This window comes from Rattus norvegicus, chromosome 5 (genome assembly GCF_036323735.1).
Source record: "Rattus norvegicus strain BN/NHsdMcwi chromosome 5, GRCr8, whole genome shotgun sequence".
Taxonomy (NCBI): domain Eukaryota; kingdom Metazoa; phylum Chordata; class Mammalia; order Rodentia; family Muridae; genus Rattus; species Rattus norvegicus.
In genome coordinates this window covers 143,645,635-143,660,420 of record NC_086023.1, presented here as the reverse complement: position 1 = coordinate 143,660,420, position 14,786 = coordinate 143,645,635, and the positions used below count along the sequence as shown (strand labels likewise).

Below are 14,786 nucleotides of genomic sequence, written 5' to 3'. Positions count from 1 at the left end.
CATGTGTATCGCAGGACAAGGACTACAAGTCCCAGGAGTTTGGTTTTATGAGAAAAGAAACAAATGACAAGAGAAATGGGATGTTAGAGGTGATTCACTCCAAACACTCTCAAGTAATCCTCACTGGCAGAGTTAACAACTCCTTGATGGATGGGGTCAATCAGTGAATGGAGATTCCAGATACAAATGATCAAAAAGAGGGATTGTCACCTACCCCAAGGCCACCAGCAGAAGGAATTCTGGGTCCCAAGGTGTGTCTGAAAAGTGGAACCCTATGAAAGGCAGCTGTGATGTGTCTATAAGACACCAGGTCATTGGTGGGGAAGGATGGACGGGAGTTGGCTCAGAACACTGGAGGTCCCTGAGGTGGTGCTGGAATTTGAATGAGGACACAGTCTCATGGCCTTTTGGAGGGGAACTCTCGACGACCTTGACCCTTGCCACCAAAGTTGCGCACACGGTGGATGATCTGTAGCTGCTGCTCGATTGTGGCAGTGATGTTCACACCGTCTGGGATATGGACATATCGGACATTACGACCTGTCACGAAAAGGTCATCCAACTCAACCTGATGCCCCCAGCGGTCGGTGTAGGTGACATTGGCCAGACGGATGTTCATGAAAGCATCAACGTTGTCGATGCGTCCTCGGGCCACACTCTCATCTCGAAGGTCCACAGTGGTTATTTGTCCCTGGAGGCCTTGCAACAGGATGATCAGGCTGTTCTCAGAGATGGTTCGCTCCTTCACAGAGTGGCTCAGTGCCATTTTTCCACATTGGTTGGCTGCTCACTGTGGGCAGGAACACACAAATAGATGGTAACTTACCTTTGCAAAGCCCTGAAACTCCACACTAGTGCTCCGGACCCCTCACTGCACTGGATACACCTGGGGAAACTTTTGCCTGGCCTATGCATACCACGCAACCCACGCATCCCAGAGAGATTCACTTGCCTGGGAAGGAGAGGTCCAGATTGTTTTGGTTTTGTTGTTGTTTTTAAAGACAGGGTCTTACTATATCTCCCTGAGTAGGCTAGAACTTGATATGTAAACAAGTGTGGCCTGGAACTCGCAGAGATCAACCTGTCTCTTCTCACAGGTGCTGAGATTCAAGGTGTGTGCTATTTTTAAATGATTTTGGGACAGGGTTTCTCTAGGTTGCCCTGGCTGTTCTGGAACTCTCTATGTAGACCAGGCTGGTCTCAAACTCATCAAGATCCTCCTACCTCTGCCTCTCTAGTGCTGGGATTTAAAGGCGTGTGCTACTATGTTTAGTTTATACCTTTTTTTTTTTAAAGGCACCCCTGATAATTTTAATGTGCCAATCGGCTTGAGAACCACTACTGTAAATTGTAATTTATGTATGTCCTCTGCCAAGCGCTTGTTAATATGCAATCTAGCCAAACATGATGGCGGCACACTTATACCATTAAAGTCTGAGGCAGGAGAAGCACCCTAAACGCCAAACCGGCCTGAACTATATCGTGAACTCCGGGTCAATCTGGATTATGGAATGTTTCCAAAACAAAACAAGCCAAGCCTAGCCAACCAAGATGCATGCATTTAAGCCCAGCTCTCAGGAGGCAGAGGCAGGTGGATCTCCGAGTTACAGACCGACACCCTGTCTTAAAACAAAATCCAAAAGGACAGTCTTTGAGATCTCCAGGCAGGCCCTGACTTTAGCTCCGGTTCTGCTGCTTCCAGGAAGGGAGGCCTGGGGCTTGCCATTAGCGGTCAATCCGGGAAAGTCGGGTGCCTAGTGCGTCCCTTTCCTCACCGCGCGTAAGGGGTTTGGGAAGAAGAGTCCGCAGCCAGTGCGCCAAGGGAAGAGGCCGCCCGGGTCCCAGCGAACCCTAGTCCCCACACTCTACTGCCCGACCCACCGCGTGATGCCTTCCGCCTTCCGCGCGCTACGCCGCCAAAACCCGCCTGTGTCTAGGGGAACACCCACGGAGGCTCAGAGAAGCCATGGCAACCGCGGGAGACCCAGAGCATCAGAGCATGCGCATCGCAGGACACGGACTACAAGTCCCAGGAGGCCGCGCGCCTCACGTCCACTCCCCTTCTCTACCTAGTTTTCCACCTTTGTAGGCTTCCACCTTTGGGGCTTGGAGCTGTGTCCCCTGTTGGCCTTCTGAGCTGATGGCGCTGCGTGAGAAAGAGCATCTGGAAAAAAAAAAATAAGGGAAAAAAAAGTTAAACGTTCTTCACCTGATTAAAATTCAGCGAATGTGGCCGGACGTGGTGGCAAACTCCCTTAATTCCAGCGACTCCAGAGACAGAGGCGCTCTGTGAGTTGGAGAGACCAGGAGAGCAAGGATAGCTAACCCTGTCTCAAAGAGGAAAACACAGGGCTATGGAGAGAGTGCTAAACTTTAGCAATTAAGACCACACACGGTCTGGAGAGATGGCTCAGCGTTAAGAGCACTGACTGCTCTTCCGGAGTTCCTGAGTTCAATTCCCAGCAACCACATGGTGGCTCACAACCATCCATAATGAAGTCCGATGAAATAAATCTTTAAAAAAAAATACTGTATATTATTGCAGATGGCCTAAATCTGATTCCCAGCTCACAAGTGCCTGTAATTAACAGTTAAAAATAAAATCTAGAGCTGGGCATGGAAGCACACATCTTTAATCCTAGCACTCGGAGACAGAGGCAGGTGGATCGCTGTACTTCAAAGCCAGCCTTGGTCTACAAAGGTCAGCCAGAAGCCCTGTCTTGAAAAAAAAAAAACAAAACAAAACAAACAAACAAAAAAAAAAAACAAATCTAGTAAGGTTTAATTTTAACTTATCTGTTTCTGTGTTCGCGTGTAATGGCATACAATGTGTGAGTGGTGGCTGCTCTCAGAAGGCAGCATCAATTCCATGGGACTACAGGTACAGCTGGTGAAAACTGAACTCAGGTCCTCTGAAAGAGTGTATGTGTTCTTAACACCTGAGCCATCTCTCCTGCTCCTAAAAATAACAAATAACATCTTTATTTAAAGTGTGTGTGTGTGTGTGTGTGTGTGTGTGTGTGTGTGTGTGTGTGTGTGTGTGTGTTAGCCAGGAGGGCTAGAAGAGGGTGTCTGATCCCCTGGAACTGGAGTTATAGTTGTGAGCCCATTGTGAGCTACTTGCTGGATGCGGGTACTGGGAACCCGATTCGGGTTCTCTGCAAGAGCTGGATGTATTGTTCTTTCATTTTTTAGGAGGATGGGGTTTGAGAGAGGGCCTCTCTCTAGAGACCTAACTGTTCTAGAACTTGTTCTATAGACCAGGGTAGCCTCAAACTCAGAGAGATCTGCCTGCCTCTGGCTCCCAAGTGCTGGAATTACAGGTATGCACCACCACAATTGGCTGGAAAATAACTCTTTTTAAACTGTGAATTGTTTTTGTTTTGCAGTTGGGTCTCCGGTAGCCCATTCTGTCTTGAGTTCACTATGTTCTGAAGGACCTTGAGCCTCGTTCTCTGGCTTCTGCCTCCCAAATACTGGGACTATGTGCATAGGCCCTTCTCTCTATCTGATCAGATTATTACTAAGGCCTGCTTTGTTCACTGTGTGTTAAGCCAATCACCAAAACGATGCATTTTGAGTGGGGGAAGCTTATTCCTGGGGCACCCAAATATAAGACAGACCCCCTCCTCCACTGTCAAACCTGGCTTCCCCAGACAGAATGGCTTGACCTGTAGGGAAGGCAACTGGGAAAAAAAGAAGTGAGATGATTTGTGATCTGCATAGGGTGATCGGACTTCACCGATCTTCACAAGATATTTGCTTAGAACATTCCAGAATTTTCCTGTTGTAAGTGTGGAGTTTGGTCCTAATCCAAAGTCACCCACTAGACATTTGCACAGGCCCGGGGAAGGATTGGTGATTTCAACTAGTTTGGATCCCAAGTTCCAGTTTAAAAACAAAACAAAACAACAACAAACCACAGACAACTATTTCCATCAGAATCTAGGCCAGTGTTGTCTGCAGCAAACTTTCTGGGAGTAGACCGCTGAGTCACCTTTGGTGACAGGGCTTCATCAGGTTTCTTTGGGCATAGTGCCTGCCTACATGCAGCTTGCTCTGCCACTCTTTGTCCCATGCCTGACACTTGTCTCACACTGCCCTTTCTCTAGGTATCTCTGTGGCATATTTCTCCTTTGAGGCAGTGTCTCATCTAACTCAGGCTGTCACTAAACTCCAGATCCTCCTGTTTCTGACCTCAAGTACTGGGATTATAGGCCTGTTGGCTCTTTTGCTTTTAGGACTGTTGCGTCATGTTGCAAGCTGCAGTTGCATGAAGAAAAAGTGGAGGGTTGGGGATTTAGCTCAGTGGTAGAGCGCTTGCCTAGCAAGCGCAAGGTCCTGGGTTCGGTCCCCAGCTCCAAAAAAAAGAAAAGGAAAAAAAAAAAGAAAAGAAAAGAAAAGGAAAAGTGGGTCTCTGTGAGTCCTACATCAGACAGGGTAACAAAGTAGGAGCCTGTTTCCGGTACCCCCAATTTTTAAAAATTGTGTGCTGAGTGAAGGGGAGGGGTGCACATATAAGTGCAGATGCTCTTGGAGGCCAGAGGAGGGCATCAGATCCCTTGGAGCTGGAGTTAGAGGTGACTATGAGCTGCCCGTGTGCTCTTTCTTACCTATTGAACCTAGTCTCTCTAGAACCTAGAACAGGGTAATTGGGGGAGGTGGTTTAACAGTTAAGCGCACTGGATACAGTAGGCTCTCCTAGATGACCCAGGTTTGGTTCCCAGCACCCACATAGTGGCTTATAACCATCTCTCTAGAACCTAGTCTTGAATTTCTGACCCTCCTGACTTCACCCCTGGAGTTCTGGGACCATAATCCAGCCCTACTACTCTCAGCCCACGGTGGGATTGAGATCCTGGGGAAGAAGAAAAGGCCTGGTTTGTTCTTTACTGGTGTGCCAGAGGCCTCCACAGCCTTGGCAGAGCCAGGGAAAGCAGCAAAGGGCTTCTGCAGGTTGCTAAGAAAATACTGTGCTGGATAGTCAGTCTGTCACTGTCCCTTTAGGAAGGAGATGATTTGAAGGACTGATACTGTTTCTGGTCCTTGTTAACTACTCTATGGACTTGTGACCTAAGCTCCTTAGGACTTAGCAGACTTTAAATCTGACCAATGACAACCCAGCAGGTGCTGTCTCAGCTCAGTGCTGACATTGTTGGTGTCACATGTTAATGTGCCTAGGCTGGCTTTAGTCCTACAGCTGAGGCTGCTCTTGAATTCCTGACCCTCTGGGCCTTTACCTCCCAAGTGCTGAGATTACAAGCAAGCAGTATCTTACCTTGTTTTTATATTTTTGGAGTCAAGGTTTGGTTGTGTAGCCCAAGCTGACCTGGAACTCACAACCCTCCCCTCCTCCTGCCTCAGCATTTTAAATGCTAGGATTAGAGAATGGTGAGATGGCTCAGTGGTTAAGAGCATTTGCTCCTTATCCAGAGGTCTCAGATTCAATTCCCAGAAGCACATGGCACCGAACAACTGTCTCTAACTCCAGTTCCAGGGGATCCAGTGCCATCTTCTGACCTCAGTGGGCCCTGCATGTATGTGGTAACCAGCCCAGACGTACATGCAGACAAAATACTCATACACATAAAATAATAAAACAACTTAACGAGGGTTAGGATTAAAGATGTGTGCCACCAACCCCAGCTAAAGTTTTACCTCTAAAAATGGTTATTTTAGTGGACCACAAAAACTGACTTTTTTTTTAAAGATTTATTCATTTATTATATGTAAGTACACTGTAGCTGTCTTCAGACACACCAGAAGAGGGCATCAGATCCCATTACAGATGGTTGTGAGCCACCATGTGGTTGCTGGGATTTGAACTCAGGACCTCTGGAAGAGCAGTCGGTGCTCTTAACCACTGAGCCATCTCTCCAGCCCAAAAACTGACTTTTTCCTCTTGGAACCAAGGGCTAAATATTTCTTCTCTTCCTCTTTATTCCAGCATTCTTTGAGCAACCATATAAAATGGCTTTTTATTTGGTTGGATGTTGTTCTTGTTTATTTACCTCCAGTGCCTCTAACTCTGAAAATAAGAGAGGAACGGTTTTATTTATTTTTTATTTACTATACATAGGTGTTTTGCTACGTTTGTTTGTGTGTGTGCCTGCTGCCTGTGAAGGCCAGAAGCAAGTCCTGATTCTGGAATTGCAGATGTTACACACAGTTGTAAAGCAACATGCAGGTTCTGGGAATCGAACTTGGGTACTCTGGAAGCAGTCGGAGCTCTGAACTACTGAGTCCTCTCTTCAGCCTGTGCTGTTTAATTGAGAGGAAGCCATGGTCATAAAAGAGCTGGAAGGATAGGAGGAAGCAGGGCACAGGGCTGTGTGAAGACACCCTAACCCCGTGTCTCGCCTGGGGCAACGCCTAGAACCTGGAGGTTTAGCACATTCACCTGAGCCTGCTGGTTTGCAGCCAGTGAACTGGGTCTCCCTCTTTCTTACAGTCTAGTGGTGCTTGGTGCAGGCCAAACTGGCCAAAGACAACACGGTGAATTTGGGGCAGAGACGGGACCAGAGCATCTCAGTTCCAGCCACGCTGGGCATTGTATGAGACGCTTGTGCCTGCCTGCCTGCCTGCCTGCCTGCCTGCCTTCCTTCCTTCCTTCCTTCCTTCCTTCCTTCCTTCCTTTCTTAAGATTTATGTATTATATATTAGTACACTGTAGCTGTCTTCATACACACCAGAAAGAGGGCATCAGATCTCATTACAGATGGTTGTGAGCCACCATGTGGTTGCTGGGAATTGAACTCAGGACCTCTGGAAGAGCAGTCACTGAGCCATTTCTCCAGCCCCCTCTTTCTTCCTTCCTTTCTTTCTTCCTTCCTTTCTTTCTTTTTCTTTCTTTCTTTCTTTCTTTCTTTCTTTCTTTCTTTCTTTCTTTCTTTCTTTCTTCCTACGAACATGTAAAAGGCAGAGGACAACTTTGTGGAGTGGGTTATCTCCTTCCACTTTTACATGCTTTCTATAGATTCAACTTAGGTCCTGTGTGTGTGTGTGTGTGTGTGTGTGTGTGTGTGTGTGTGTGTGTGTAAGGAGAGAGAGAGAGAGAGAGAGAGAGAGAGAGAGAGAGAGAGAGAGAGACCTTTGCCTGCTAAGCTATATTGCAAACCCTTTGGCTTGATTCTCAATGGAAATTTTAGGGAGGGTTTTTCTTTTTTTCCTTTCCCTGATGCTAGGAGTGGAGCCTGGGGATTCACACACTTTGATAAATCACAGAGTCACACTCTGGCTCCTATTTTCTTCCTTATTCTTCCCTTCCTGACTCCCATGCAAATAAACTTGTTTTTCTCAATATTTGTGCAGGTCTAGAAGCATGAAACTTAGAGATTGCCTCATCGGCACAGATGCATATCTTGTTTATTTACTGAGGAGGACGGGGATGTCTCACATAGCACCTCTGCAGGACAGGCGAGGGAGGAGGTAGTTTCTGGGCAAGGGTGGCCCATCTCCTAGATCCAGTCCCAGATGACAGTGAGGTCTATGGCTATGACAGTATGGAGAATCACAGCACCTTCCCCTCCCCTTCCCCAGTCAGTACCCAGCTGTCGGCCACATAGCTCAGAGGCTAAACAGAGTTCACGCGGTCTATTTGTAGCAGGCAATTTAAGGCAGTTGAAGTTTCCAACAGAAACAGGTGGGTCTAACCTGCAGCCTATGGGCTATGTGTGCCTCAGAGGGGCCATACATGCAATCCAACGCAGAGTTGTAAATTTAGCTGTGCTCAGTAGCATATACCTTAATTCCCAGTTCTTGAGAGGCAGAAGCAGGGGGATCGCTGTGAGTTCCTGGCCAGCCTGGTCACATAGTAAGTACCAGGACAGTCAGAGCTACCTAGTGAGACCCTGTCTCACAAAAAGCAAAGATCAGGAGCTGTAGAGATGGCTCAGTGGTTAAGAGCACTGACTGCTCTTCCAAAGGTCCTGCCAGTGTGTGCCCCACTTCCTGTCTTAATAAATTGCCTCAAAACAAACAAGAAGCATATTTGTTGTTGTTGTTTGGAGTTTTTTTTAATTTGTTTTACTTATTCATTTATTTTCAAGACAGGGTTTCTCTGTGTGACCCTGGTGGTCCTAGAGGTCACTCTGTAGACCAGGTTGGCCTTAAACTCAGAAATCCACCTGCCTCTGCGTCCTGGGTGCTGGGACTAAAGTCATGTGCCCCCTCTGTTCAGTTAAATCATTTTAAAAAACAAAAACAAAACAAAAAAAAAACAACAACTCCTCAATTGTGCAGTTGTTGAACTTTGTGGCAATGTCAAAAGGCTGGACCAGCCTGGTAGGAAGGGGTGTCTTCACTGGGTGAGAGATAGCAAATTTATCTGGTGGCTTACCTTTTAGGATGGAAACTATGCCTTCTGTCGGCCAAAGGGCAGGTTCCCTGATCTTGCGTTCCAAAACTATATCCTCATACTTCCCATGGGGCATGACCTCAGTGGTCCTTCACGCTGACCCCGTTTCACACAGTGGGCCTGCTCAGATGTGGTTTTCTGCTGCTTGTGCCATGCAGATATTCGTCTCAGAGGAATGGACTCCGACCTCTGACAGTTGGCTGGCCCGGAGGGAACATGAGGTTACTGGTCCCAGGAGAGAGCATGTAGGATAAGGGCTCTTGGCCTTTCTGAACTATCTTGGGCAGCCCTGACCTGAGGCTGTTCACTCATGTGAGTCCCTGGCAGGGGGTGGGGGGTGGGGGAGGGGGAGGGTGGGAAGAACACCACATTCGACTCCTAGACACCCAGCCTAAGGCTTGCCTAGTGTTTGATGGTAACCTAGAAATACAGATGTCACAGCAAACTGATGTCGTTAGTGATAAAGATAGACTCAGGGAAGGAGTACATGCTTGGAAGAACAGACCCCCAGGTGTCCTCCGGGAGCCTAGCAAGCCTGTCTTGTCACTGCCTGGCTTACTCCGCCTCTCCGAGGTGATGGCTCCCAATGTGTTGGGAGACAGGGTTGGGTGCCTTCTAAACTGAGCCTTGATAGTCTTGTGGTTTCTATTACTGTGGGGAAAACACCACGACTGAAGCAGGTTGGGGAAGAAAGGGTTTATTTGGCTTACTCTCCTGCATCACTGTTCATCATCAAAGGACAGGAACTCACACAGAGCAAGAAGAACCTGGAGGCAGGCACGGATGCAGAGGCCTCGGAGGGGTGCTGCTTACTGGGTTGCTCCTCAAGGCTTGCTCAGCCTGCCTTCTGATAAAACCCCAGGACCACCAGCCCAGGGTTGGCTCCACTCACAATGGGCTGGGCCCTCCCCATCCATCACTAACTAAGCAAAGGCCCCATAGGCTTGTCTACAGCCTGATCTTAAGGAGGCATCTTTCAACTGAAGCTCTGATCTCTCCAGTGACTCAAGCTAGTGTCGTCAACCCTAGCTACACACTGAAGTGACTCCCTTTTTCCTGATTTCAAATTCACCTGTAAGACAAGCTGAACAGAACACTCCTCGGAATCTTATTTTTCTAGTTACGTTTAATCTTTAAATCTCTGCGCGCGTGCCTGCGTGTAGTTAAGTGCAGGTACATGTGCGCCATGGCTCACGTGCGGAAGCTGAGGACAACCTCAGGTGCTCCTGCATCGACCGTGAGATCGGATCTCTGGTGTGCTGCTCTGAATGCTTGGCTGGCTGGCCTGTGAGCTCCCAGGGATTCTCCTATCTGTGCTTCAAATCTACCTGTAGGATCCTGCGATTACAGACATGTGTCATAGAATCTGGCTTCATGTGTGTTCTGGGACCCGAGCTTAGGTCTTCATTCTTGTGCTGGACATTGTCCCCTGAGCCATATCCCCACCCTCCGGGTTTCTTTTCTGTTTCTTTGTTGTTTGTTTGCTTGCTTGCTTTTGAGAGAGAGGGTCTCATAAAGGTAGGCTGGTCTCAGATTTGAGTCTTTGGTTTCTACTGCTATACTACATACCTCAAGTGATCCGGCCTGCAGGTTTCCAGACAATTCTTCTGTCTCCACTCCCGTCCTTCAGTAGAAGTGCTGAGATTACGGATGTGTGCTACCACATCACCTTCCCAAAACACCTGATTTATGCATGCGTTACTCTAGAATACACTGAGTGCATGGCTGAAAGCCGGAGGGGAGCATTTGAACCCTTTACGGCTGGGCTGTAACCTTGCTGCACGTGCCTTAACCCCAGCACCTGGGAGGCAGAGACAGGTGGATCTCTGAGTTTGAGGCTACCCTGGGCTACACCGAGAAACCCTGTCTTGAAAAACAGAACAAACAAAAGAACGACAACAATAATAAAGGAACCCATTACAGATGGTTGTGAGCCACCATGTGCCCGGAATTGAACCCAGGTCCTCTGATAGAGCAGCCAGTGCACTTAACCTCTGAGCCACTTCTCTAGTCCCCAAGGCAGGTTTTTGACCTGTACATTCTAGGAATCACATTTCAGTCACCAGGTTTGCATGGCTACTGCATTTGCTCCCTGAGTCCCCAAACTTTTTTTTTAAAAGATATGTCTTGTTATGCAGCCAGAATGGCCTGGAACCTCCTACAGGGTTTTCTGGCATTGCTCTTTTGTCCCTCCAGGCATGCATGAGATGCTGGTCCCTGCAGGACAGCTGCTGTGGGAAACCCGCAATAGTCCAGGATGCTTCCGTGGTCATCAGTGAATTAAGAGTAACGGGGAAGGTCTGGGTTAAGAGCAAGAATATATTTTGCTGAAAATACACAAACGTGTGTGGCTTCAGAAATGGATGCTCTCTGAGAGATCTTCACAGTTTGTTCTGACTTAGAAAATGGACTAGAAGGTGCAGGCCATTTGTCTCTCCCAGTGGTCATAAGGCAGTCAGTCTCTTGAGGGAGGCCTAGGGTGTGCCCATCTGCTTGTCTATAACCTGTCCATCATGGCCAGCAAGTCATCTCCCTTGCTTGTGTTCCGCTCCGGCTGCTCTGTCATCTCAAACTCCTCCATGATCCGGGCCAACTCCTCACTCCGTTGCTGGTCCTGTGGGAAGTGTGGGGAGAGAAGGAAAGGATTTGTTTGCAGGGCTCCTATCTCATGTAGGAAGTACTTAAATTATCATGCTCCTAAGGTTTCTCAGTGTATCCCTGGCTATCCAGGAACTTGCTCTGTAGACCAGGCTGGCCTTGAACCGAGAGAGCTGTCTGCTTCTGCTTCCCAAGTGATAGAATTAAAGGCATCCATCACCACTGCCCAATTTTTTTTTCTTCTTTTTTCTTTTTTTTTTTGGAGCTGGGGACCGAACGAACTCAAGGCCTTGCGCTTGCTAGGCAAGCGCTCTACCACTGAGCTAAATCCCCAAACCCACCACTGCCCAATTTTAAAAAAGATTTATTTGTATTTTCTGTGTATGAGTGTTATGTCTTCATGTATGTATGTATGTGCATCGTAGTCATGTCTAGTGCCCACAGATCTGGAACTGGAGTTACAGATGATTGTGAGCCAACATATGGGTGCTGGGAATTAAGACTCTTGTCCTGCAAGAGCAGTCAGGGTTCTTAACCACTGAGCTATCTCCATGCTTGGAGAGCAAAGGTTTTACAAGATGCTGAGGAGGATAGGTCTGAGCCCCGTGAGTCCCCTCACATACCTGTGTGGCCTGTATGCTGATGACTTCATAGGATAACTCCTCGGGCCGAGACAGCGCTGCATGTCTAGATGAGGCGGGAAGAGAAGGCCTCAGGTTACACGTTCGTGTTCCCTCTTCCTAGTATGGTGAACCACCTCATGAGAACATGGTAACCTGTTTTCTCTGCTTCTCCTTCTGCCACTTCCCCTCCCCCTTCCACCCCCTCCCATCCCTAGATTTCAGAAAGTCACGTGTGTTTGCTTCTTTGCCAACATTTTTCCTTTCTCTCAGCAAGTTCTGAGGCCCAGGTCACACGGCAGTCCCTCGAAGCCACAGTGCAAGTCGGCCTTCACTAAGACATTTGTGACCCAGCAGTTGAAATGACTTAAGGACAGCTCGGGGGTCCTGTACTCCATATCGGTGTGTGTTCGGCATGTGTGTAGGGGTCAGGGGTGACCTGTGAGTGTTGGTTCTCCCTCCATCCTGGGGCTGGAATGCAGGTCCTGAGCTTGGGGCCTTTGGCTGCTGAGCCACCCCGCCAGCTCAGTCTGGTCATCTCCTAACACTCATGCGGCTTCCTGTTTAGTAAAACTTCAGAGATTGTAGGGGTGTGACTTCAGGAAGTCCCATCTGCTTAATCCCGGGGGAGTCTTTAATCAGGCCTGCACGGGTTGCTGGGAATTCACTGGTGGCTTTTACATCTGTGCTTATGTGTGTGGGTCTGCAGTTGTCGTGTCTGTGTTCTTATCCCATGTAGGGTTTGTATGTGTATTTACTTGATCTAAGCCATGGGGACAAGAATGTATTCTATGTCTTTAAAGAACAGGTTTAGGGCTGGAGAGCTAGCTTGGTTTGTAGGGCACTAGATCCAGCACACACAAAAGCCCTGGATTTGGTCTCCTAGAAACCGAGTGTCGAGGCTCACACCTGTAATCCCGGGACCTCAGAAGCAGGGGTAGGAAGATCAGGACTTTGAGGCTATATAGTGAATCTGAGGCCGTCTGGGCTATGTGAGACCTTGTCAAAAAAAAAAGAAAAAAAAAAAAAAAGAAAAGAAAAGAGGGCTGGAGAGATGGCTTAGTGGTTAAGAGCACCCGACTGCTCTTCCAGAGGTCATGAGTTCAATTCCCAGCAACCACATTGTGGCTCACAACCATCTGTAAAGAGATCCAGTGCCCTCTTCTGGTGTATCTGAAGACAGCTACAGTGTACTTATATATAATAAATGAATAAATCTTTAAGAAAAAAAAAGAAAAGCAGGTTTAAAACGTACTCCTCTTCCTCATCGGTGGTAAACAGATTCAGTCGGAATCCTGGTTCAGGGCCACTTGGCTTCTTGATCTCCATCCCTCCTATTAGCCTGGCCAAGAAATTCAGTTCTTCTTTGGCAAGAGGGTTTGGAGCAATGTTTTCCTGTAGAAACAACTGTGTGATTTGTAGCCATACAGGGAGATCACATTTTCCTGCCAAGACCCCAGAGACGCAGGAAGGAATTATACAACAAAGCAAAAATAAAAACAGTTTAAATTATTTCTGGGTACAGCTAATACACAGAAAGCAAGCTTAGCCCGAACAATCCAGCCAGCAACAGTGGGACTTTAGCAAAGGAGCAAACCACAGACTTTCAACTTTGAGTTAGTGGAATGCCCCAGGGACCACAATTCTCAGACTATCTTCCTCCTTGGAGGAGAGAAGGGCCCTGCTTCCTCTTCAGTCTGGTCCAGTTCCCTCTGCCAAGTGGCTCCTGTCAGGTCTGCTGCTCAAGGGGTACCATTCCGGAGGAACTCCCATACCACCCTCTGGTGGTGACATTCAGGAATGCAGTAGGCCATTCCTCTCGTTACCCTTTCTAGACTTTATCTTCCTACTTGGCTCTGGGCTCTATCTAATTCAGTACTGTCAGTTACCGAAAACACACTTTCTTATTTCTGTCTTGTTTGAGACAAAGCCCTTTAACCCCTGCATAAGGGAAGAATGGAGCTGGATTGTGGTGGCGTACGCCTTCAATCCCAGCACTTGGGAGGCAGAGCAGGCAGATCTCTGTGAGTTTGAGGCTATTGTGGTCTACAGAGAGAGTTCCAGGACAGCTAGGGTTACTCAGAGAAACTCTGTCTCGGAAAACCAACAAAACAAAACAAAACAACCCCCCAAATGGAGTTTAGACCTTCTTTAATCAGGCCCTCGTGCTGTCTAGTAAAGCCTCTGGTGTGCTAAGGTGGAGCTATTTGGAGACTAGCTGCCTCGTTCTGCTTGTGCTCACCCCACCACCATGGCTGGCACCCATTTCTTGCCACCTGAGTCTTGCCCATTCTGGAGCCCTATTTCCATGGCACCTCCTCTGAAAGCCACTGTGATCCCTTGCTCCCCTGCTCCCACCTCAGAGGACAGAGCACCTGGTCTTCTGGCATAGACTGTCAGTGTCCTTCCATCCTGCTGTTTGTTTCTACCTTTGTCCTTCCTGGGGAGGCAAACCCTCTTTGGGTTGGGACCACATGGACGCCAAGTTTCTGTCCTGGTACCTAGCCCTCGGGCACAGTTCCATAAACACTCAGTAACTGAACAGTCTCTGATTTGTCCAATGCCAGCGTGTGGCTGGCTGGTGAGAGTTTGTAGATACGGAACTCAGAGAGATAAAAACCTCATTTTCTAAAACCTAGAATTCTACCATCCAGAAGGGGTCCTGCCTACTTCTACCATCCCTCACGTTTTACAGATGAAGCAAATACAGGTCAGATTCTTTCTCTAGATAATCCCTTGAGGCCTTATAGACCTGTATACTTCTTCTCCCAGGGATCACACTAGTAAGCCAAATTAAAGAAAAAAGGTTATGTGATTGGTTGCAATATTTGTCCAACTTTATGTTCTACTTCAGAAAACTTTAAGTCACTTAAAATTCATATATATTTGGTGACAAAGTGAGTAGGGCAAGCTTATAGTCGTGTCCACTTAACACCAGGCACACAGTGTTTCAAGTCTCATTTTTGATGATTCTAGATTTGTTTTAATTTACCTTGTTTCAAGTTTCAGTGTCTTTCCAGAGCATAAATTCTCCATAAGTTAAGGCCTTTCATGTACTTTTCAACATAACATGTAGGTTTTATTATTACCGCTTTGATAAGGGATTTTTCCTGACTCTGGAGGTACAAGTTCCAGGCTGTGTACTAATTAGGCACTCATCAACATCTAGGGCTAGTCTCCTGATGGGGACCACAGTGTAAGACAAATGTATT

At 47.6% G+C, this 14,786-nt stretch overlaps 2 protein-coding genes across 7 annotated transcripts in view; both read right to left on the bottom strand.

Moving 5' to 3' along the window:
* Nucleotides 1–29: 29 nt before the first annotated feature.
* On the bottom strand, nucleotides 30–10,604 carry Lsm10 (LSM10, U7 small nuclear RNA associated). 5 transcript variants are annotated; one of them, XM_006238897.4, is made up of 3 exons: nucleotides 8,339–10,604; nucleotides 2,070–2,164; nucleotides 30–790 (listed from the first exon to the last, which is right to left on the bottom strand). In XM_006238897.4, the coding sequence occupies exon 3, from the start codon at nucleotides 764–766 to the stop codon at nucleotides 398–400; it is 369 nt and encodes a 122-aa protein (XP_006238959.1). In that variant the 5' UTR covers nucleotides 767–790; nucleotides 2,070–2,164; nucleotides 8,339–10,604; the 3' UTR covers nucleotides 30–397. The 5 variants fall into 5 exon arrangements, with proteins under 5 accessions (XP_006238959.1, XP_017449030.1, XP_006238957.1 ...); XM_017593541.3 differs by lacking the exons at nucleotides 2,070–2,164; nucleotides 8,339–10,604 and adding an exon at nucleotides 2,210–2,563; XM_006238895.5 differs by lacking the exons at nucleotides 2,070–2,164; nucleotides 8,339–10,604 and adding an exon at nucleotides 1,882–2,030.
* Nucleotides 10,605–10,655: 51 nt separating this feature from the next.
* Oscp1 (organic solute carrier partner 1) overlaps nucleotides 10,656–14,786 on the bottom strand; it is a 31,580-nt gene continuing 27,449 nt past the window's right edge. The window contains exons 9-11 of one of the 2 annotated variants that reach the window (XM_017593508.3): nucleotides 12,830–12,969; nucleotides 11,578–11,641; nucleotides 10,656–10,970 (exon numbers count right to left, since the gene is read on the bottom strand). In XM_017593508.3, the coding sequence (XP_017448997.1) occupies nucleotides 10,854–10,970; nucleotides 11,578–11,641; nucleotides 12,830–12,969 (321 nt within the window). In that variant the 3' untranslated portion in view covers nucleotides 10,656–10,853. The remainder of the gene's footprint in view (nucleotides 10,971–11,577; nucleotides 11,642–12,829; nucleotides 12,970–14,786) is intronic. The other variant, NM_001029923.1, reaches the window with a different exon arrangement.

Coding starts and splice junctions, on each gene's coding strand:
- Lsm10 (XM_006238897.4), bottom strand. CDS start 766: ATGGCACTGAGCCACTCTGTGAAGGAGCGAACCATCTCTGAGAACAGC.